At 36.5% G+C, this 24941-nt stretch overlaps 1 protein-coding gene across 2 annotated transcripts in view; it reads left to right on the top strand.

Annotated features, from left to right (window-relative positions):
- Positions 1-24941, top strand: part of ROCK1 (Rho associated coiled-coil containing protein kinase 1) — an 86257-nt gene that overhangs the window by 59704 nt on the left and 1612 nt on the right. For both annotated transcript variants that reach the window (XM_069004573.1, XM_069004574.1), the window contains 12 exons: positions 202-271; positions 1693-1787; positions 3066-3231; positions 4738-4831; positions 5187-5275; positions 5599-5787; positions 6322-6487; positions 12909-12979; positions 16722-16810; positions 17934-18012; positions 18132-18393; positions 19142-19349. In XM_069004573.1, the coding sequence (XP_068860674.1) occupies positions 202-271; positions 1693-1787; positions 3066-3231; positions 4738-4831; positions 5187-5275; positions 5599-5787; positions 6322-6487; positions 12909-12979; positions 16722-16810; positions 17934-18012; positions 18132-18393; positions 19142-19349 (1578 nt within the window). The remainder of the gene's footprint in view (positions 1-201; positions 272-1692; positions 1788-3065; positions 3232-4737; positions 4832-5186; positions 5276-5598; positions 5788-6321; positions 6488-12908; positions 12980-16721; positions 16811-17933; positions 18013-18131; positions 18394-19141; positions 19350-24941) is intronic.

Genomic DNA, 24941 nt, shown 5'->3' with positions numbered 1-24941 from the left:
ACTACATACTGAAACAATCATCACTTTAGAATAAGAACTGTATTAAATCAGAATTTTAGGATGCAGCAAACTGTTGCTCTTTGTGAAATAATATTTGTGCAAATGGAAGATCATTGTAGGATGCTGATCCGGGTAGAAATTGTCTTTGTCTTTTGTTAGTACCTGACTTTTAAAATGTTTTCCTTTTTTATTCCTTCAAAGACAGTACAGGGGAAATGAAGGTCAGATGCGTGAACTTCAGGATCAGCTTGAAGCTGAGCAGTATTTTTCGGTAAGGCTTGTAAGGAATTGCATCTGCTACATTTTGATGTAAAATCATTTAACAGTGAATAGTTGAAACTAAAATTGTTTTAATGTAAGTAACAGCCTGGCATAAGCCAGCAATTCAGAAAATCCTGCTTGAAATACAAATAAGGAACAAAGTATTAAGAGAACATTAGATGATGTATCTAAAATGTTGCTTTGTTGTTTGTCAAAACTTACATTACACTGAGTAACTCTTACCTGAATTATTCATCAGAGTTGTTCCTGTCTTGAGGTTGGAAAGGGGAAATTTTTCTCATATAATTTCAGACTTTGTAGGGAGTTCAGAATCTCCAAACTTACTGGAAAATACTCCATGTTGTTGATCTACCATACATACGTTTAAGAACCATAGCTTCAGTAGCATTCTGCATGTATTCCTTTTTCTAAAAAGATACCTTCTCTTCACCTGAATCCCTGAAGAACCTTACTGGGTACTCCAAGTAGCCAAAATGTGTATTTCATTAGATGTAGTGCAATCTGTTTCGTCTCTGTGAAAAGAAACAATAGCATGAGATTCTCTGTAACACCTGAAGTTCAAATACATTTGTGAATATGGACAGACTCATTTCACTTTGGGAAATAGTTTTAAATTTGGTTTTTCCTGGGAGAGGCAATAAAAATTTTTTATGTTTACTAACCTGCATATGATTGTCATTTCATTATCTGTTACAGGGGCTTTTTTGTGCATTTTTCCATGACATACTGCTAATACTAATAAGAAGATGCAGAGCATTGTGTTTCTCAGTTTTTTATTTTTTCACTAACTTGTAGTTTAAATAAGACATTCATAATTCAGTCTGAATATTTAGCAAAAGTAGTTTACTGTAGAAGTTCAAATTTTAACTTTCAGAATTGCAGGTGGTGTTAATAGCAATATAGTAATTAAAACCAGAAGTAATTAATAGAATTCATTCACATAAATCAGGCCTCAGCTGAATCACTTACTAAGAGAAAGTTTGTGCAGAAGAAACTTAAGATTCTAAGAGAAAAGATACATGGGCACCAAGAGAATGCAACAGGTGAAAGCACAGAATGGTGTTAGGCTTGTTAGACAAACATTTTGAGACAGTGATGCTTCAAGAGGATGCAGTTTTGTCCTGTTGTGTCCAGGAGACCTGCTCTGCTGTGTCACAGTGCCTAGTTTCTCTTTTGCTGCAGGTGTATTTGTGCAGCTGTGTAGGAAAACAGATTAGAAAATTGAAAAGTAATTTGGTCATATCAGTTCTCTACCCAGCAGAAACTGGAAAGAAGCATCAGGGAGAGGCAGTAATGGCAGTATTGGCATGTGTTGGGGTTTGACAAATTCAAACTACCTAGTCTGAAAACAAGGAAGAATTTCACTATGAAATTTGAGTAATGATTCTTTTTTTATGCTTTCTTTTACAGACACTTTACAAAACTCAGGTTAAGGAGCTGAAAGAGGAGATTGATGAAAAGAATAAAGAAACACAAAGAAAAATGCAGGAGTTGCAAAATGAAAAGTATGCCCGTTATGTTTCTCACATACACTTAAGTTTTTCTGTGGAATATTGTCTCAGTCATGAATACTTTGAATCAGATTTAAAATATTTTAGTTCCTTCAGAAAAAGGCCTCAAAAGTGTTCTGTAACACCTTGTAAATGGCAGATACATAGAATGTTACCTATACTGACACTCAAAGTCAAATATGGTTATTCATATTTGCTTTGGACATTGTAATGTCTGTAAGAAGAATAATGACTTCTCTGAGAAGTTAGTAAGATTCAATAATTTGAAAAAACATTCCAATTTGTGGTAATCATATCACTTACCAACTTCTTTCATTTGATTATATTACCCTGATAATTACTTAATATATTTCTATGTCAGTAAAATAATTTGAGAAAAAGGTAACGAAAAGTCTTTGAATTTGAAATTTAGTATATTTCTGATTACAGCAAAAATAGTCATTTTAACAACCATTAATTGTGATGTACTATTTTATAAGTTATTAAATAAGAAAACAATTTTAAGCTTTTTAAAGTTTTTCCAATTTCTTAGTTTATTTCATAAGCTGAAGAAGGAGACTGTAGCCTCATGCATGAAGTACAGTTTTTTCTAAAGTCTTTGTCTCTTGTTCTGCTTGAGCATCAGCATTGAAAAACTGAGGTTATGTACAGTGTTCTTTTTGTACAGCATTTTGGTGGGCTAAGAAAGGGAGAAAGAAAAGATATTGTGCTAATAAATATGGTGTAGGAGGAGAATATGTTTGTCTCTGCTAAGTTGTTCAGAAGTGGTAACCAACATAAAGAAATGGGGAGGGAGGAGAAGGTAGCCAAGATTTCCCTTATTCTTCTTGGGGTTAACTATTTATTTTCTTACTTCTTTTTATAGATTCTCTGTATTCTATTCCCTCACTATTTTCTGCAATCTTATGTTCATCATAAACGTTTCTCACTTGGATATAACTACGGGAATTGTGATAATGGGCAAATGTGGGTTAACCATCTTTTGATGGGACCACTCTGTACGTGTAATTCAATTTTATTTTCTGTTCCTGAAAGGGAGGAGAGTGCGTCTTGGTGTTTCATGGATGATTGAAATGTTAATGAAATAGTGAGCTTGCTGCTGTAGCTTGTGTGCACCATCAAAAGATACAAGTGTACAGAATGAAGTTTTGTAACTCTTGCTTTTCTTAAGAAACTGATAATGACCATTAGCTGAGTGATATAATTTGGGTTTGATAGTCTTAATGAAAATTTGGAATGTTTTGCATAGGCATCTTAATGTCCTTTTTACAGAGAAGCACTTGCTACCCAGCTGGATTTAGCTGAAACCAAAGCTGAGTCGGAACGGTTGGCACGGGCACTCGCTGAAGAACAGTATTATGAACTGAATCAGGAAAGCAAAAAAGCTGCATCAAGGCACAGGCAAGAATTGACTGATAAGGACATCATCATAAGAAGGGTAAATTAACTGTTATCAATGCCTGTATAAATCCTTTCCAACTGGAAACAGAAATTCATAGCTTTAATTTATAAAGTCATCTTGTGATAGTAAGTGATAATTAATTAAACATCTTAAGTTTTGGGCTCATTGGAACCTTAGACATTTAATTTCATCATGTCACCTCCCTAAAAAACAGAATTCATTAATCTCAGGTGAAGCCAGAAAGAAAATCGAGTGAATGTGTATAATTCAGTTATTAAGCCTTTTGTATTTACTTCTTGTCGTTGCCAAGTGTATTACTGAAATCTTGTAACTCTGTGTTAGAGACTCTTATTGCAAAGTAACTTAGTCTTTAAAAAAACACAAACCCACTTCAGAGTCACAAAAACCCACAAGTCAAAACTCAAACTGTAATTTTTGAAGATGCTCGATTGCATAACTTTTGGGTGTTGGTATGAGCTTGATAAATATCTTTAACTGAGTAGTCTCAAATAGGATGCCATATGTACCATAGTTATTTTATCATTGTTGTTGTTTCCCATTTAGCATCAGCTATGCATGTTTTCTTAAAAAATCCTGGGGGTGTAAAGCTCCAGATGTAACTGAACTTGGCTCAGTTGCTGAAAGCTTTCTGTTAGTGCTACCATGGATATTCCATCCCTGTGTAAAGATAGTGCAAATAGTGTTTATTTCATGAATTTGCTTTTATAAGCTTGAGATCCCCAGAATACCACCATTTCTTAAGCACCATTTAGTAGACTATTTCTGTGGCATCAAAGGAATACCTTCTTGCCAGTATCTTTCTTGGTTTCATATATTCTGATAATTTGGTCAGACAGCTTGATACACAAGCATTTGCGTAGGCTTCAAACAAAAACTTTGTTCAGGAATACTGTTATGTCTGGTTTTTCATATATATTTGTTAAATGATCCTGGCTGTGGCAGTGAACATACTCACATATTCAAAGTGTTGTGGTTTTCCTTCCCAACTTTTTTCTTTTTTTTGCAAGCTCTGTACATATTTACCTATTTCTGCGTTGTCTTAGACCAGATTTGGTTTTATTTTTATCCTCATTTTTATGATTTATGACAATTATTTAGCAGTAAATGCCTTGTATCTACTCTAGCCTTTGATGCTGTAGTTCTGTCACCTGTCAGCTACTTTTCTGTCTGGATTCAAGGTATCAGGCCTCTACATATTAGTTTTTCCAAAGTACAACAAATTAATTGAAAATTTCCACATTCCATGACTGTCAGTCTACTTAAGTTGATTTTTAATTATATACTACAGTGTTGTCAGTTCTGCAATGATTATTTTTTTTCTGGGACAGGTATATTTTGAGCCTTCTGGTAGATCAAAACAGCATAGAAAAATAGTAGCATTTTTTAGAAGTTCACATAGGTAGAAGGTGTTCTACGTAAATGGTTGTTAGAGAATTAAGGGTATTTAAAATAATAGTATTATAAATATTTTTAGAATTTATGCCAAGGTCTTTATTTTAAAATGTGTTTCTTTTCATGTAGCTGGAAGAAACTAATAACACTTTAACCAAAGATGTTGATTTAATAACAAAGGAAAATACAGAGATCAGTGAAAAATTTAAGAAACAAGAAGAAGGTATGTCATGTATGGAGTTTTAATTGATCTGTTCTGAAGCACAATTGAATTTGAAGCGTATGGGGAGAAATGGGAAGTGGAAGAAGACATTGCTGTTTATCTTCTATATTATTTTGGGCTTGATGTTGGCTTTAGTATTTCATCTTTGTGCCTTTCTGATCGATCCTTCTGGTAATTTTCTGTCATTGCAGTAGCATTAAACTGGTAACGTTTGTCTTGGCAAACTGTACTGTGCTCAAAAAGGGAAACAATAGGAAAACAGAATGGAAAAAAAATAGGCACTTATAGAAGTAATTAGGTTTAAAAATATTTACTTTGTACTAAAATGCCTCAAAGTTGAATATTATTTTAACAGATTACAAAATGAAAAAAGAGGAGGAAATCAATAATATTAGAATGCATTATGAGAAGAGCATAAACACTGAAAGAACTCTGAAGACACAGGTACAACGTTTTATGCAATTTAATAGCAATAATTACTTTGCATTAACAGAAGTATTTCAGGTTTATTGCTTTTGTGAACTAACTCAGTTTCTTTGAAATTAAGCTTGTATGAACCATGATGTACACTATGCATTGTTAAATTTACAGTTGAAAGAATAAGTTTTTATGCTGTGTACTTTTCAGTATTACTTTGATTGTGAGAGCCATTTATTTTGGTGAAGGGTTTTTTTTAATCAAATCCTGTAACTAGAGGAACTGAGAAGTTTTGTGTGAAACATGCTGCATATATCATTTTTCTTACTGGTTCTCCTTTTTCTTAACAGGCTGTCAACAAACTGGCTGAGATAATGAATCGGAAAGATTTTAAAATAGACAGAAAGAAAGCTAACATGCAAGATTTGAGGAAGAAGGAGAAGGAAAACCGAAAGCTTCAATTAGAACTTAATCAAGAAAAAGAGAAATTCAATCAGATGGTAGTGAAATACCAAAAGGAGCTCAATGAAATGCAAGCGGTAAAATAATTTAATTTTTTTATCACGTTGTGGAATCGTCTCCAAAGGAAAAATGTATATAGTTCCTAATGTACTTGGAAACAGATTAGTTTTCACATGTTCTAGGCTAAACAGGAGTTTAGTGAAGCAGAGAATTTGACAAGTGTGCAACTGTGCTTGTTCTCATTCATTTCCCCTAAATTCTTGACTGTGGAACTTACTGATATATTACAAAGATTAAAAACCTGAATACTATCTAACAGGCAGGAAACTGTCTGTTCATTTCACTGGTAGGTAGGTGGTCTTCTTTTCATAACAAATGGTAATTTAGTAGATGAATCTGACTGTCTCATGTGTGAATACATCACTGGATCTTTGATATTTAACATTTTTCCTTCCAAAGCTAAACAAAAGTTTTTACTGTAATAGTTTATTTCAATTCTATCAAAAGTACCTACATGTATTAAAAAAATAGTAATGAGTTTTGTTTTCAAAGTATTTGGCTGCTGTACTTTTGGTAACACAGTAACTATACATGTGTGTATATAAATACAGCAACTAGCAGAAGAATCTACATACAGGAACGAGCTCCAGATGCAGCTGGATAGTAAAGAGAGTGACATAGAGCAACTACGAAGGAAAATTATGGACCTCCAGCAAGGAATGGATTCTACCAGTGTTGCCAGCCTTCCAACAGATGAAACAGATGGAAATCTTTCAGGTAAGAGAAAAGCATATTTGAACTACTTGGCCCTGTTGCATACGTGTAGTTTTGGAAGGTATTGTTTCCAAACAAGTTACTGCTTCTTAAAATCTTCTGACTGTCTAATTCTATATCACATCTCCACTTCCTTTGTTTGTGTGTTTGTTTGTTTGTTTGTTTTCAGACCTTGGTAGCTTATATTTAAGTCTTAATTTTTTCTCACATCATGCTTCCCACTGTATGGTTTGGCATTAGCATAGTTTATATGCACGTTTGTAGAATGAGTATCTTTACATCTCTTGTTTTTCAAATACAGTGAATACAATGTGCAGTATTTGGTGAACAGAAGACAGGGCCAACACTTCTACAACATCACAATTGTGTTTTATATCTTGAATGCAAAATTGCCTTGATCTTGTCTTTTCTTACTCAGTCGTGCAGCAGCTCTGTGACAACTGGCAATATTTGCTGGTGTGAAAAATAATTGTAGGAATTTCCATAATGAATTTGTTGGTTGTATGGTACTCTGATTTAGTGGATTAAAATAAGAACGAATAATATAGTGTAGCCAGCCATTTGCATTTGTCAGTACCAGGCACTGTACTTTGAGACCCACTGTTAGACTCATTAGTTATTTACCTCTCCCTTTCCCCTGTGTTTGAAAAGTGTGATCAGTTACTACTTTCACATGATCCACTTCTGCATCTCTCAGTACAGGAAGAAAAAAGTTCAGTGGTAATCAGGTGTGCTTGACAATTTCCATACGTCATAGCTAGGTATATATTTTTTACTACAGTTAAGTAATTTTTATAATTAATTGTGAAATTTTTAATAAGTTTTTGATAAGTCTGAATTTTATTGTAGAAAAATATTTTTAAACATACAAAACCAGAGTACTATTTTGGGTATTTTATGACTTTAGTGGATGAGCAGTCAGATAAAAGTAAATAGAATAATTTTAGATGTCTCTTTTCCTGTTAATGCACTTCATGCTGCTCAAATTGCCACAATCTAGTTTTTCCAGAAGTCTTAGAGTGATTGAAATTTCAGGTAGGTTATCAGTTTTAGTACATGTTTTGATGTAGTTACTCCTTTCTGTGTCTGTTTTTGTTTCCTATCTTCCCCTAGTGTATTTTTAGATCTTTATTTTTAGTTAATACTTTAATGAATTTCATTTTAGAATAGATTTTTGTTCAGATAATGGTATAGTCTTTTCCTTCACAACTTCCATTTTGTTCAAGAAGCCTTTTGCACTCTGGAGTTTGATCTGGAAATTGCCATCTTGTAAAGATTTTGTCTTTTGACAACATCTTCAAGGCAAACTTCCATTGGAAATTCTTAGAACTATTAGACTGGTTAGGGAACTTTTTTTTTTTGCTGTCACTTGCTAGGAGCTCCTTCTGGTATTTCTGAAATATCAGTACTTTCCAGGAGTTTTTGTCTTAGATAGTCATTCTCAGTGTATTCCATTTATTTAACAGGGATAAAAAAAGAAGTCAGAGGGGTTTTGCTTATTAAAGTGGTTTTTTTTCCTCCCCTCAAATTACAATTTGGAATGAAGCCTCATGTTTTTAAGTGTCTCCTAATTGAAGAAGACCGTGGTTCGTAATTTTGGTAGAAAATTTCTGAACTCTTTTAAATTGAGAGCTTTAGGGTTTTTTTCAACAACAAAACAGGCCAGATTTTTTCTCCTCAAAGGAGTAGTTTTGAAATTCCTCGCTTTCCATCTCATCCATTTTCATTTAATGGCTGCTGTGTATTACATGAAAAATACAAATGCTTCCATCTGGGCATAGTTACCTTCCCTATTTTTTTCTTAAGGGCAGTAGTGTGTCAATATGACCCATTGTGTCTCAGATCTTGAAAGGACTGTAGGAGAAAGTTCTTTCTTTGTCTGTCTCATTAAGGAAGGTTATTTTCAGTTTTACCTCTGGAGATGTGTGTAGTCAGGCTTTTGGCTGCATGACCTGTTGCTTCAGTTTTGAGGCAGAAATTTCAGTCTGTGCAAGATCTTTTCAAGTCAGCTGTTAATATCCATTGTTAATTAGAATATCACAGTTACTGGAAGTTCTGGTGTTCTTGGGTGAGGTATCTACTTGTTATCCCTCAACTATTTCTTTTTTGCTAGCCTTTCATTTCTCTTCTCTTTTTTGCCCTTTTCTCTACCCATGCCTCTGATTTTTACTGCAGTTGTGCTGCTGGTTTTACTGTGTGATACAGGTAGGACCTCCAATACATATTATTAGGACTTCTCTAGATTTAGATCATGTCCCTACTTGCTGCCTTTTTCTATTTTTTTTGAATGAGTTTCTGGGTTGATCAGAATCTGAATAAGAAGTGATTTGGTAATTAAAAGAGATTAAGTGACATTAGTATAGTCAGATTTCACACACTTGTGAAAGAGCCAAGCAGAGGGCAAAAAAGGAGTGCAGTAGCATTATAAAGACAAGAAAAAATCCAGACTTCTGAGTAGAAATAACCCATGCCACAGAAAGAGGAAATTACCCAGCACATAATTACTTTCCTGCAAACCAAGTAATTAGATTACAAAACAGAATGTGACGTATTACAGCAGGCTCATTTGCTACAGTTTTGTTATATGATGTTGATTGTCTTCAACTGTGTGCCAAGTTCCCATCAATTCCATAGCCCAAACTTGGCCATTCCTTCGAGCACCTTGAATAGCATCTTGTTTAAGAGCTGGATGTGAGGAGTAGTCAATGGTATTCTCCAGCTGGTGCACCAGTTCTTAAGGCAAAGACACTCCTTAAAAAATTTTTAGCAAATAAATGGTTGAATTTTATAATAAGTAATTATAGTATGATTTATTCATTTTCCTGTCATGATAAAAACATCACCAGAGGAAAAAATGAAGATACAAAATAATATAAACATGTGTAAAAGAATGATTCCATGGTCACAGATCTGGCAATAGGCAGTCTTTGGTTTAATTGAGGAGAAAAATCAGTAAAATGAATTTTTATACTCATAAAATTTTAAGGAAAAAAATTCTCTATTTAGAGGTAGACACAGAGAACTCAGATGGTAGCATACTTTACAGCTGCATTTCCCTTGGAGGTGTTTTTTGTCTGTTATTGACCTAAATACTCCCTCAAATTCTGGTAGATCCTAGGGTAACTTACACTCTCCCAAGGTGGGGATTGGCCCCTTTAGACAATCCAGGCTATTCTCAGGCTTTTATCATTATGTGGATGAAGGTTTTTCCTTGTATTCAATTCTAAGTATGTTTTGTAACTCTCACTCCTGATTATTGATTCAGATAGCAGCTCAGTTGGTGTCCCCAGTGTTAACAGAGTCCTTCCTGAAACAGCTGAGATACTTGCTTTTTAATGATGCCTTTGGAATGCCTCTTCCTCCTGCCTGGACTTAGGGAGTCTTTATACTTGCATGATTGTAAACAGAATTCTTCTTTGCCAAGACAGAACATAATCGGGAACTTGAGGTTTTTTTTCTCCTAATGGTTACAGAGGACTTAACCTGTTGTGAATTGCCTCTTTTCATCTGATTGGCAAGATCATTTAAGCAATGGAGCTGTCCTACAGGTTTAACTGCAGCACATAATATTTTACAGCATATGTTGTAAATCATGTTTTGCACAAAGATATAGTGAAATAATAAATGTGAAGCATTTAAGCCAGCAGTTTTATTGGACTCAGACAGGACTTCCTGAGGTACCTGCAAGTAGCCTGAATAAACCCCAAAGCAAGTTCCAGCCAGAAATCCTTAGTGAAACCCACATGAAATTATAGTAGGACAGTCTGAAGAAGGAAATAATCAAGTTGGAACACTGGAAAGAGTTAGCAAGGTAGTATCTCCAGGTTTTTGGTTGCTGTGGAAGACTCTTAGGAGTAGGAATTCTTGAACATTAGAAAGAGATTCTCTGCTGTTCATGAAAGCACCCATATTTCTTAGCTCCAGAAAAACAAAAGGTCTCATAAATCAGTACAGTCATGGTTGCCTTGTGTGATTAAAGTCTTACTGTTAGAACTCTTATCATACTGAATCCCTATGAGTCCTGGTAGTGTGGATACTAGCCATGGAGATGTTTAGAATGCAAATCTACATTTAAAATATATTCAGAGAGAGCTATAAGATCTGTAGCCTTTATGGACTTCTTTCTTCATATCTTATTCAGATCCAGCTAGCCGTCAGATATTTTTGAGGCCTATTTTGGATTTTCTGGATTGCAAATATGAGGTATCAATTCTGGGCTTCTTTCCAAAATACAGGGAAGTTGCAGGCAATAGTTTTGAGCCTACTTTTAAAGACAGGAATGGAAGATTCTTTTTCATAGCCTAGATAGCCCATATTTTCTTAATTACTTAATCAGAACGCTCATAAATATTATTCTTCTGGATCAAATATTTGTGAAATGGCCAGATGAGCATTTGCAGTTGTGCTGTGTAACTCTGTCAAGGGAAATTAAACTGCACTATAAATATTACTTGAGAAGAACCTTTGTGGCAAGGTTGGAATGAAAGAGCTCATCTACCCTTTTAAGAGTACATTTGGTTCCAGACAAATCTAAGCTTTGTTGAAAAGGAGTACGTTTGGAAACTGTTACTTTCAACTGCAAGATATTATTCACAGGTCAGAAATAGTCTCTCATTCAAACAGAATTTGCTCCCTAAAATAGATTTGTAGGAGACAGAAAAGAATGTCAGCTGATTAATTTGAAATACCTCATTTACTTCCTACTTCTTTTGAAATTGTTTTCAGAACATGCTGAAATAGAAGGGAACCTAGAAAAATTCCTACTGTCCCTATAAGTGTCTTTTAAAGTTCACAGTCATTGGATCTTTCCAGATTTTCAAATGCCACTATTTCAACACATGCATATTTCTTTTTTTTGAACAAGTCATCCTTCCTGTGTTCCTTTTGAACTGCAGTCACCCATACTTTGTTCTTTATTAGCAATTCATCACTTTGTTTTGCAATGGAAACTTGAGTTTTAGGATGTTTCTATAATTTCTAAAAATGGAAGAATCTTCTCTTAATGTAAAAATTAATCAAAGTATTCAAAACAAGGTAAGCATTATCTGTGAGGCCTGTAGATGTGGAGGAAATAGGTTTTCTTTCCCAAAGCTACCGAGTGTCAAGAATTGAGGAGAGTCTGGGGTAGGGATGGGAGGGTGGAGACCCCTACCCTCCAATCCCCATAGTTATTATGCAGATGTGAGAAGGCAGGGAGGTACAAATTTCCTTCATTTTTCTGGGACGTTTTCTTATTGGAATTAGTTCTGCTAACATGCTTTTCTTCCAGTTGATTTCAGTAGTTCAGTGATCCCCAGTATTCTCTTTCATGTGGAGAAATGTTAGGAAATTATTCCGTATTTCTAAGTGTTGTAATTTCTAAATATTGTATCCTGTAAGGCTAATGTGGGAAGAGCTTTTACATGCCCCATTTGAATGACTTGCTAGGCTGTTAGTCTCACTGTAATTCTACATAGCAAAGTACATGGACAATAACTTTTATACATTTGAATACATTTCAGAGCTTGCTGGGATACACCTCATATAGAGTTACTCCTGAAGGACAAAAGGAACCACTAGCTCCTTAGGACATAAATAGTTGTGGAGAGTGTTTCAGAAAATTTTAACTTAATGTTTTTGAAGTTTTCAGTGCTACTATTATCTGGCTTCATAATTTTCAATTTTAGAAACCACTCTCAGTTAGTTGGAAGGGCTTTTTAAATCAACAGTCCACATTAGGCAGAATGCTAATTTTCTTGTGGTCCTTCTTTGTATCATGCTAAATTATTTCAGTAGTTTCATGGTGGGAAAATATGATACTACATTTCTCTTTGGAGAATTTTTCACTGAAAATATGAGTAAAACACTTGTCTCTTATTCTTTATATCTAGTTGATTCTTCCTGCATTCCTTATTTAATTATCTCCTATGCTTATCTTCTGTGAGTAATGGGACACCCATGTAGCTTTGCTTGCTCTTGTGCTCTCTCTCCCTTTTTTGTTTCCCATGGAAAATGTGGATCTGATTTGTTTTACTTCCTGCATCTTCCTGCTGAGTATTTTCATACAGCCCCTCTGAATGTTAAATTATGTTTACATTGAAAATCTCTTAATTTAAACTGTAACATATTTTCAAAGCAAAGTTTTTCCTGCCTGGCTCTTTGCAAACTATTTACATACAGTGTTAGATGTTGGCATCAAGGAAAACAGCTTTACTTTTATTGTGCAGTAACTGTGTAATCAGATGTTGGCTTGTGATGCAGCATGAATGAAATGCTTATATCTTCATTTTATTTAGCTGTGCTTTTTATTCTGCTTTGCTGAATAGGTAATTGCCCATTACTGCATGTAGTACATCTTCCTTTCTAGTAGTAGTTTGCTTTTGTGCTAGTCTGCTTTATTATTACAAATACACAAAATTATTAAATATGCATTTTTTAAAACCAGAATCAAGACTTGAAGGTTGGCTTTCAGTACCAAACAAAGGAAATATAAAGCGGCATGGCTGGAAGAAACAGGTACAAACATCTTTTTTTCTTTCTTCCTCAATTTCCTTGGAAAGGTTTTTAGGCACGTGGTGAATTGGTTTTACAACTCATATTTAAGAAACAAACAAAATAATTAAGAGTAATTTAGTGTATGTACATTATTGAAGGAAAAAAACCCAAGAAAATTCAAGTTCAGTATGAAATCTTTAGTAATGATATTGTGCAAATTTACAAGAGGGGAGGAAATGGTTTACAGTGAGCATCTTGGAACCATTAAAAATCACATTTCTTCTTTGAGTTACTACTTTATAATTCTGTTACTGAAACAGAACCTCTTTGTGTAACTTGGCACCAGAGAGTAGGGAACAGCACACTTAAATGTTCTGAAGGTCATGGAAGAGTGCATCACACTGCATCTTGCCACACATGATTTCCAAGGATGTTTCTGTCTCCCTTACCTTTAAAATGATCTGTTTCTCTTGAAAAGAACTGGTTTACTCTCAGAAACTGGATCTCTGTGCTGGAACTCGCACTCCAAACAAAGCAGTATTGTTTTTCCTCTGCAAAGGTTATGATCTGGTTCTTTGAAATGTCAAATTGAGATACTTAAGAACCAGTTTCGGATTATCTTGTCTGGGTTTTCACTTCCCCCATTTGAACATCTTCTAGTACAACTAAATACAAAAGTGAACATGGTCTCTAGAATTTTTTAAATTTTAAAAGCCATTTGTATGAAACAGTTTATTTTCCTCCTTCTTCCTTATAATCAGAGACTGCTACTGGGAATTACTGAGTTATTCATGACACTTTTGAAGTAACTTTCTAATTCCTGTTGAAAGGTATTTCTTAAATGTTTCTGTTTACATTCACATTCTACAGCAGTTAGAAGTGGTTCCTATAAAATTTAAAGGAGAAGGGATTCACTCCTGTCAAAGAAGCACTTAAGTGTTTGTATTGGGCCTTTAGCTGCTGAACTCCTTCTTTGAAGTACTGCTATTTTCAGTGGGCTTACATGGCCTTCTTTATACACTCCAAATGTTTTGAGTTCCAGACCTGCCTATTTTTACGTTAATATCAGACCTTGGTGATTTGTCCGTAAGTTAAAACCACCACCTATTCTGGCTTGCTGGGAGTGAGTGTTAAGTTCTGCCCTATTTCAGCTAATGGCCAGTCACCTTCCCCCCCTCCCCTTTGGGTAAGGGAAGAACAAAATCAGAATTTATGGCTTGAGTTAACAATTTACTGAAAGCACAAAGCAAGACCAAGGCAAGCACAATAAAACCAGCAATATTAATAGCAAAAGTATACAGAAGGAGCAGGTGTTTTGCCCACAAAAAAGGTGTTCACCATCAGGAGCAAAACCAAATGGCGGATGCTTCCTGTAGATCTGTTTGATAGCTAAGGCTGCTTGACTCCTCTTGTTATAGAATTGACCATGCCTGGGCACAAATCATGTAGCTTTGTTCTGTTCTGGATTGTATAAAATACTGTGTCATTTTTCTGTCAGAATACTTCAGCAGCCTTTTATGGTTATCTTTTAAAAATGGAGATTATTTTTGCGTTCTCTGACAATTGAAATTTTAAACTCCTGATAAATGCAGCTTCTTCAGTGAAAGACTATCAGAATTTCTTCAGGCATGCCCAGTATAGGCATATTTACTTACCTCAAGATGTTTTAGGCAGTTAATCCATTCACACTTTCCTAGTTTGAATGTGCTCACACTTTGGAGGAATTTGAGCTGCAGATGGATGGCTCAGTCATGAAATCAATTGTGCTGATAAGGTTCCTTAACTAGGTTCATATCAGTGAGACACAGTAGTGAGGGACCATGTTCACTTACATGTGCATTCTGTTGGCTGAACTGTACTGCAGCTGAAACAGGCTGGCAGGTAGTTTCCTCATGTGCTTCTCATCCCAAAACTGAAAGTGCAGGAGAATTTGGAAGGTGGGAGGTATGCAACCTCAAATACATGCATGCCCAGATTAACTTAGAGAAAAAGCAAAATTACACTAGCAATTGGATTGGTGCCTGAGTTGTTACAACTTGAGCTGCTGCATTTCTGACTCAAATGTCAGTAGCACTGATGTTTTTGTTTTTGCCCCTTGGCCTCTGAGTTATTTAGCTTAAGTTAGAAAGGGGTGAGTGTGGAAAACATATTTGAGAATAAACACTTCAGTTACACCTAAAGCTAACACTAAAATAGGTTAGCCATATTTTCATCTGGAGCTTCATTTCATCCCAAGTGAAGTTGGTAAAATATCCTTCAAAAACCACTGTAGAACAGAATTACTGTCAGAAGATTTTTTTTATACGTTCACAACAGGGTATTGAGGCTGTTGTACATAACTCTTCTTGGTGACATTTGTTTTTTCACCAAGGCTTATATACAGTGTGATAACTGAATTCCTTTGCAGTCAGAATTTGCATTTGTGATAGTTGTCATCTTAGGGCTTCCTTTTATCTTTGAAAGGCAGAGGTGCACACTTCAAAGATGGAAGAGGTATTAGCTTTCTGTTGGAGTGGATAAAGGAATTGAAGCACAGTCTTTTTCTTCAATTGGAAGAATCACAGGAGGCTCACACTATTACAGCTTAGTACTTACTCAAGTTGATTAGGCTTTCTATTAAGGAATTGTGACAAAATGCCCTTTTGTGGATTTTTTAAGATGCATTTCAGTAATTGAGATTTACAACTGTACTCACACCTTGCACTGCACATTTTACAAACGCTGTTGTATAAACTTAAGATGATTTTCATAATCAGGCTTTGAGGTCAGCTTCAAGTCCTGTGTAAAATGAGGCTGAAACCTCGCCTTGTAGAAGGAGTAAACATAGTTTCAAATTATCAGCATCTGCATTGTGCAGAAAGCCATCCAGTTACCTGCCAGTACTTGGAATTCAAGATGAACTATTGGTGCATTCATTTCTCATGCTTTTCTCTCCTTTCCCCTCCTCCTGGGTTATATTACACGTGAATCTGGAGATCAGTATAGACAGAGTTGTCAGTTTACCTCCTTTTAATGCTCTTTAGTGCCTCATACCTTTCAGTTCCTTCTAAAACATTTGAAACTGCGGGGGGGGAGGGGAACAGCCACATCTGTCACTGAGTTTATGCTTGTGGACAGTTCCAGCAAAGATGTTGGACTTGCAACTCCCAGTGAAGAGCAGCAGGCAGTGAATTCCAGTGTTGAACTTACTGGGAAGTGCTTAGGTTAGAGGTGTTTGATCTTAACTCTCTCAGTGTATTCCTGGGTACCAGACCTCTGTTTCTGCTGGTTCATTTTGGCTCTTTTTTTTTTACCAGTCCATTACATTGAAAGTGTAGGAAATAGCAGGAGCCATGGGACTCTCTTTTAGCCTACCAGCAGTTTTGTGGGAAGTACCAGTGAGTCCTGCAGGCATGGAGAACTAGAGAAGTTGTTTACAACATTATCAATAAGTGATAATTTTTGCACTGTGTCACTCTCAGTGAAACAGTAAGTTTCATAGTAACCTGCCAGTAGCAACTGAAATTTGTGAGTTTGTGTACAGCTGGACTTACAGAGTCATCACAAGCATTTTAGAGTGATCCAGTGACAACACAGTCACTGTAACTGTAGCATTGCACAGCTGTCAGTAGTGTAGGTGCCTGCAGGATGATATAAATATCTCCTGATGTTAATTTGAAACCTTTCATTTACTCAGGCTTTTTATGTGCATGTGGGAATACATTAGGATAAATAATTGCTTTTTAAAATGCAATTTCAACTGTTCTACCCTTTCTTTCCATAGTATGTTGTGGTGAGCAGTAAAAAGATACTGTTCTACAATGATGAAAAAGACAAGGACCAGTCTAATCCATCTATGGTACTAGATATAGAGTAAGTAAAGTTATTGTTAGTTTTGATACAAATTGACAAGAGTGTTGTGTGTGATAGCAAATCCAGAAGCTTGAAATAAAAATTCCATACATAATTTTTAATTTCCCATACTAGTTGGAAAATGTCTCTGTATTTCAGCATACCATTAACAGAACTTTGACAGTACTTTTTTTTTGTCCTATGCTTGCTAAAAGTTAGAGAAAAAAGAGAAAGGATCATTGCTGTTTTAGTTCAAAGCATTTCTAACTTTTCCAGCTGTTTTCTGTTTAAAGTGATAAAATATATTAATTGTGATTCCTTTACATTGGTTATACATGAGGAGAATTGTGTCAAATATCACCGAAGCCCATCTCTGGTACATGACTGTGATGTTTGAACAGCTGATTGACATTATAGGATCTTACAGAGCAGTAATTGAAAAAAGGTTTTAGAATTCATGAATAGTTGTATCAATGACTAACAAATACAGTGGTCTGGAAGGAATTTCAAACTCAGGAAGTGCTTAAGCTGCCAGTTGCTCATAACCAGGAAAAGAGTTATTTTCTCTTTGAACTGTTTCTTTCTCTCTTTTTGTAAACATCTGCTACAACTACTGTTGAAAACAGGAGGTTGGGAGACGTGGACTTAGTCTTGACCCAGTATAAGATAATGTTTGTTCCAATTTTAATAGTGTTTTTGACAGCTGGTGCCCCAGATTTCCTTTTGTGATGTTTTGGCATTGATTATCAACTCATAACATGATTTAATAAAAAAACTACTGGATAGTATTCTACTTAATGTGGTTACTTCCATCCAGGTTTTCACTGAGCTTTTCTAGCAATAATGTTAGACTTCCTAGTGTTTTGAGGAAGTATTTGAAAGCCTTTATCTTAAGTAAATTTACCATGCTGGATCTTGAGTCCATTGTAAGATAACCCTCTTTCCATGCTGTGAAATATTTTGGTCTTACCTGGGTAGACAAAATCTATATGGTTTATGAATTAGTTCCTGAAATCATATTGCAGCATTGAAGAAGGTCATGTTGCTTGCATAATTTCTAAGAACTTCAAAGCACTTTGATAATTGTTCTGAAACATACATGTAGCCTTTTAGCATTTTCTGATGCATGTTTCTTCTAATCCAGTAAGCTGTTTCATGTCCGGCCTGTAACTCAAGGAGATGTATATAGAGCTGAAACTGAAGAAATTCCTAAAATATTCCAGGTAAAAAGAAATATATTCTCCTGTCTATTTAACTCTCTTGAAAAAAAGAGGTGGCTTCTTTGAAAAGAGTATAAAAGTACTTAGTGCTTCAGCAGTAACACAGCAGTATTCTTTTTCAGATTCTCTATGCTAATGAGGGGGAATGCAGGAAGGATTTGGAGGTAGAACCAGTACAGCCGGCAGAGAAGACAAATTTTCTAAATCACAAAGGCCATGAATTTATTCCCACGTTATACCACTTTCCAGCCAACTGTGAGGCCTGTGCCAAACCTCTCTGGCATGTCTTTAAACCCCCTGCTGCCCTAGAATGTCGAAGATGCCACGTGAAGTGCCACAGAGACCACTTGGATAAAAAGGAGGAATTAATTGCACCATGCAAAGGTATACTCATGGTTTTTGGTGTTCTGTATTCTCTGCGTGGTTAAGCCACACGTGCTAAACTATTGGAGGTGAATAAAAGCACTTCAGTTTAAAATGAAACCCAAAACTAAAGTTCCATGTTTTTAGATGTGAAAGTTGCTATTAAAGCAATAGGTTGTTACACTGCTTATGAACAGGCAGCTGTGGCAAACCTCTGTAGGGAGGGCTTTGGTGGTGTAACTGATGGGGCTCTGCTGAGGGCCCTGAGAGCATAAGGTTGTTCCCTACAGGTTTGTGCCCAAGTACTGGGCAGCTCCTTGGTGCCCAGACCACTCCCTTATACCTGACCCATGCTAGGGACAATTGCAGTGGCTACATCAGCAAGTTCTGCTAAAACCTTGCATCAGACTGGAGTAAAGGTTTCTTCTCTGTGCTTCTGTGAAGTGGAGCATTCAGGGTATGTACTCTGGAACTTGGCCATAAGGCACCCACACAACCTTCCAGCTTATTAAAATTGTAATTAGCGTAAATTTCTCATTTCTTGAATATTCATGTTTGACTCAAGAATCTTAATGCAGAATGACAAAGAGTGAAAAAAATTATATTCATCATTTCCCCTGCTGTTTGTTGTCTTCCAAAAATAGATAAATCCAGTACAAGAGTTTATCTGGGTGCCATTGTTCTTCCAGTGGCATGGTTGGTGTGTCATAACCCTTACTTTTGGTAAGGAGCCCTGGTTTTCACTGAATCATCTTCCTTTTCCTTGTAGTGAGTTATGATGTAACTTCAGCAAGAGATATGCTCTTACTGGCATCCTGTCAAGATGAACAGAAGAAGTGGGTGACTCATTTAGTAAAGAAGATCCCTAAGACGCCACCATCTACTTTTGTTCGTGCTTCTCCTAGAACTTTGTCTACAAGATCCTCAGCAAACCAGTCATTCCGAAAAGTTGTTAAAAATACTTCTGGAAAAACTAGGTGAGAAATAAGCTACAAAAACTACAGATCTTCTTGACTAAAGAAAAAAAAAATCTCAGTTTATAAATCCTACTTCATGTGAAATTGTGAAATAATTCCCTGGTTAATGGCTGTTGAACGACTGATCTAAATCTTTGCTCAAATCCCTAAGGAAGGAGCAAAATTCTCCTGTTATTGTGGTAAATGTATCAGTTCTTCACATTTGGAAAGGTACCATGGAGGTGGTACCTGGCCTGCCAATGGTTGGAAGGGAGCTGCTTGCCTTTTTTTTCTTCTTTAAAGGCAAGGCTCAGTAGATGTGTCAGTAATGGCATTTAGCAGCAAGGATGATCCACAGTCATCTCATCCATGGAATGACTCAGAGCTTGCATAATCTAGAAGTCTTCTGCAAATGGGGCTGAAATGAGAAATTTACGGATTCTGTCTGTTGTTGGGCCATTTCTTTTGTTGTGAGGCCACTTAAGTATTAATTCCATTCTTCCTCCCTGCTTACTCATTCCCTGTTGTCTTCTATTCCAGCAGTTGTTTTTGTAAGCTGTCCGTGACCCTATGCATTAACCAAGACACGATGTAAAATACACTTTTTTAATGCTTAAGTTACTGTAATCTGATTTTAACCTGCATTAGCTTCTGATACAGTATGTGTGTTGTTTTCTCCCCAAGTAACCAATTGAATCAACAGTATGGAACAGAAAACTAGTGTCTCAGTAAGGAAAGAGTCTTCCTAGGTTGGCAGGGCTACCAAACAGTCCTGGCATGAAATGTAATAAAAGCAAACTTTTGCATGTAAAGAGATAGTGGGTGTATCATAAAACATCCTCCTTGAAGGGAACAGTAGAGAAAAAAATTTGAAAGACACAAAGGGAGTTGATTTTCTTGTCCCCAAGACTTCCATCCTAAAACATAAGTGGTCACAGAATTGTTTGGGTTGGAAGGGACCTTTAAGTTCATCTAGTTCCAGCCCACTCTGCCAGGGTGGATCAGGTTGCTCAGGGCCCCATCGAGCCTGGTCTTGAACACTCCCAGGGATTATAGTTTTGAGATAGCAATATTTTGAGTGAAAGCCCTTAAAATAATCTCATCCAGGAAAATTACTTTAGGCCTCAAATAAAAAGCTGTCAGTATAAAAATCAGTGATGTTGTGGGCAGTTTGGTGTTAGAGATAATGCAACAGCATGAGGAGGACATAAAGAGAAAGCTGTGACCAGCAGTTAAGAATTTGTAGCTGTGCCAGAGTCCTTGGGAGAGAAGCCATAGTCACAAACACTGAACAAAGTCTCAATTTACCAGTTACAGTTCAAATGGGAGGAATGCAACAGAATCATGTTGTAATTTTACATTTTTCAACACCAGCACTTAATCAAGCTGAAGTTCTGAAATACAGAAACACTTCTGATTTGTGGGGAGATTTCCTGGGAAGTGGGCAGTTTTTCCTTACAGTCTTCACTGTAAAAGTCTGTGGAAAACAAGGGTGAGTGCAGTGGAAAAGCACACCTGAGTTCGAAAGACTGTAAAATTAGGGATTGCTTACTAAATGAAGTAGCATCTTCAGCATTGTACCAAATAAAGACAAATTGGTAATTGTTACTTTCGGGGGGGTTCAACCATGTTGGTTATGTACTTACATGGTGTGTATGTGTACAACAGAATCTTGTCAAACTATCTGTCTTGTCTAAAAAATGTCCATTTCTCCCAGCTTCCAGAAGGTTTTATAAAGCTTCATGATGTTTCCAAACTTAATTTTTCCTTCAGTCCAAGGAAATGCTCTAAGATTGATGGAAAAATGTTAGACGCTTCCAAAGGCTTTAGCCAGATTCTTTAGGACTTTTAGAAATAAATTACACCTGCTAAATTAAAATATGCATAAATAATAGCTGTTGTTTAACATCATCTTTGTTTACAGTATGACTGTTGAAGAAATACTCCTGTTTTATGGCTGAAAAAAATATGAAGTGCTGTATGTAGTGTATGATACATTTATTTCAATGATAATCAGGATTTTAAAAACTAGTTACTAAAGGCAGACAAGGATACCAGAACTGGTTAAAGAGCTCCATGATACTTACTTACTTACTGATAAGCAAGTAAGTAAGTACTCCAAGATACTTACTTACTGTTAAGTAAGATTTTTCAGTGAGTCTTGGACCACTGGAAAGAAAAAGCATATCATGCTGCTACTTAAAAGGATTGGGTAGAAAAACCTCCAGAACTGATGATGTAAAAATCATTAATACAGTTTTAAAAATGTAACACTGCATAATGTTAGTCAACGTTGCTTACCAAAAAGCTGTTAAATTAAGAATCTTTTGAAGAGGGAGTGTTCTTGGACAGTAAAAAAAAAACCCCAAAATAAACAAAACGACTAATTCCTCCCAAACCGACCAACCAGCTAGTGGGATTGGAAAGAATTATTTTAATGTCATTTACTTGTATCTTTAAGATGTATTACTGGATAATCTAAAACAATAGTTGAAAGATACTGATTGTACATTTTAAAAATCATCCTCTAGTCTTGAGTGTACAGATTCTTTCCTCCTCCCTGCCAGCCCTTGCCTGGGTAAGGATAGTGCATACTTCCTTATTTCACATTTAGATGTTTAGAGTTGCAGACTTTCTCTTCCAAAAGACTCTTTGAATTGTACTCTGAGTATGCTTTCTTTTCCATTTATCCTTGTGAGGTCCTCTGGTAGCTGTAATAACCAGCTTTCATACTCTTTTATGGGAGAAAAATCCATTTTCTTAAATCAGTTAATTGATTCTTTTTCACTCTGTCTTAATAGAAATGCTGGTTTGGAGTTGCCTTTAGCAAGGACAAGTGTGCAGCTAATCTGCTATAGAAGGAATAGATTTGCATATTTGAAAGGTTACAGTAACAAAGGAATGCGTATGTTTGGGAACATCAATTATCCAGACTATTTATGTTATTAATCCTATTGGCATTGTCCTGTGAGAGTGTTAGAGAGTCACAGAAATACACAAGTAGGGAATTGAACTTACTTTAAAAAAAAAAAAGAGAAACACCATCATTAAAGCTCTGTTTTTAAGATCCGAATGATACCATAAGTCTAATGGCTCACCAGCACCAGGAGGAGGACAGCTGCACATTCCTGAGTTTTATCTTGTGTCAGTTCATACTTCATAGATTACCAGAGCGAAGTGACCTATTTTTCAGCAGAAAATTAATCCGGGAATGTGTTGACTAAAGGAAAGCCAAAAAACCCAAAGCATGACAACAAAAAGAATCCAACCCTAACCCCACAGAAGAAAAGCCTGTGGATTTCTGTTGGGTTCAGAAGTTGCAGTGGTTTGGGGGAGAGCCTCAAGAATGAAAGGAGGAAGGGTGGTGGTGATGGTCTTGCACGAGTGAATGTCATGTCAGATCAGCTGTTCCAAATAAGTTTTCTCCATCTGCCCTGGTGTCCAACCTCTGCTCACACGTTTCACCATCACCCAAGGAGATCTTCCAAGTTCTTGGGAAGAAATAAAGCTCTAAGGTTTTCTGTCAATTCAGAAGTTAGTACCTGCATGGTATCTTATCTCTCTGGCTTCTTGAATTTATCTGACAAACTGTGACATAGATCAAACAATTAACATTTACATTACTCTTCTAGACTGACCCCAAAACCAACTAGTGAACTTGATGATATCTTGCTTTTTGATGATGTCAAATACTGACAGAGCTTCTTAGAACATGTAATTAATTACAGGAAGCTCTGTTTTAATGCTGCATATTGTAGGCTCTGATGGTGGAGAAAGTTCTATTGCACATAAACCATTTAGAGAGGCACAGCACTTGAGCAGCAGGAGTATTGGGTGTGTGTGTGTGCTCCTGCCTGTCACAGTGCCTGGAGACGTGTGCAGGAGGCAGATGGGGGCTCCTGCACCTCCCTGATGCTCAGGGAGCTCCTTGGGTGGCTTTGTGACACACTCTGTCCCCATCAGACAGCTGCCACTGGGTTGACTGGAGTGTAGTGGGGCTGCATGGCACTGGCAGAGCAATGCGAGCAAACGGTGAAAAGATTCAGAGTTACTCTGAGCAAAGTAGCATTAGAAAAAGGCCTGGTTGGAACTTCTCATTCTGGCAGTTATACTGTGGACATTTTTGTGGCTTTCTCAGACAAATTTTTTTTTGTAAATTGTATCTATGAACTAGACAAGTACTGCTGTGATGGACTATGCCCAGCCTGTCCCTGATACCACTATATATTCTGTACTGTGTGTTTAAAAAGAAGAGGCAATAGATTTAATATAGGAAAATTCACTTCTAATGTACCAGTGTTTAAATTTAGCTTATTAAATAAATTCATAGTGAATTTTATATACTGAACACTTAACTGGCAGCTCAGCACAGCAGCTGAGCTAATCTGACAGCCTGTTGCTACTTAAAGGGGAGGATTTTCCCTCTCCATCTTCTTTCCCTTCTCTTCTGTCCTTGGATCCTAGGTAAGTGCTGTAAATGATCCATTTTGGACCCTTCCATGAAGGTCCACAATTCAGTTTCCTGACTGTTAAAAAAATATAGACTTACTGTGCCAAGCTACTGAGTGGATCAGTGCACTAAGAAGTGCAGTGACTGCCAAAGCTGAGGACAGGTAAGTAGGAGGATGCTCTCCTGGGGTCAGGAAGGTGATAAAGTGGAGGAACAGCAGGCTCTTTTCCTCTCAGGAGGCCAGTCAATTATTACATCAGCTTCTATGAACTCAAGATGCTGCATCCTCTTTACCTAGGTGTGGGAATAAGAGAAGCAGCAATGTTTTTTATGGGATATACTTGTCTAGCTTTTACTAAGTATCTGAAAATTGTTCTCTTGTCAGACAGTATAGCAGAACTTGCTCTCGGTGATGGAGTCCTACCATGTAAGCAGGCATTAACTGTTTTGTTGAATGGATACAGACTTGAGCACATGCTTGAAGACATTTCAGTACATTTCATTCAGGGTCTGACCCACCTTTCTTTGCAATTGGTAGGCAGTGCTTCCTTGACTTCATGGAGGGGTGTCTCAGACCCATTTAAAGGAGCGAGCTTCACATACAAAAGTTCATCTTAAGTTCTATTCCTCATTTTAATAACTTATCACTAATGAATATGAATGAGAACTTCATGATGAACTCGCTGGCATTTGCAGTACTGCTTCGAGATTGGAACCTACACTTCATAGCTTACAGTCTGCTGGTTTATTCACGTTGTATTAGCACAGCTGAGGGGTTTTGTTTTAATATAGTTGGACTTGGGCACTTGATCAAGTTAGTGCATGTTTAAAGAGGGAAACAACCAACCAGCCACAGTTCTTGTGCATCAGATGAGCTCTGCAACTGCATGTGCGTGGTCTTAGCCTAGAGAGCCTTTTCTTGTCCTGCAAGTGAAAGAGGGTCACCTTGCATCTGCCATACACCCATGATTGTTGACTCTTAACTGCTTACTTGTAAAGCTGCAGTAATATCTGCAGTAAAATCTGTCTGATCTCTGTGTTTGCTTAATGTTGTTTGAAACTGAGAACAGTTTGTGGAAGATGATATAAGTATGATGTTAGTATTGTACCTTGTGAATAGAAAAAAAAAATCGGTTAAAATAAAGTATTTCTTCACTGCAGCT

Source organism: Aphelocoma coerulescens, chromosome 2 (assembly GCF_041296385.1).
Source record: "Aphelocoma coerulescens isolate FSJ_1873_10779 chromosome 2, UR_Acoe_1.0, whole genome shotgun sequence".
NCBI lineage: Eukaryota > Metazoa > Chordata > Aves > Passeriformes > Corvidae > Aphelocoma > Aphelocoma coerulescens.
The sequence above is the reverse complement of the archived record's forward strand: the minus strand, read 5'-3'. Positions and strand labels throughout refer to the sequence as shown.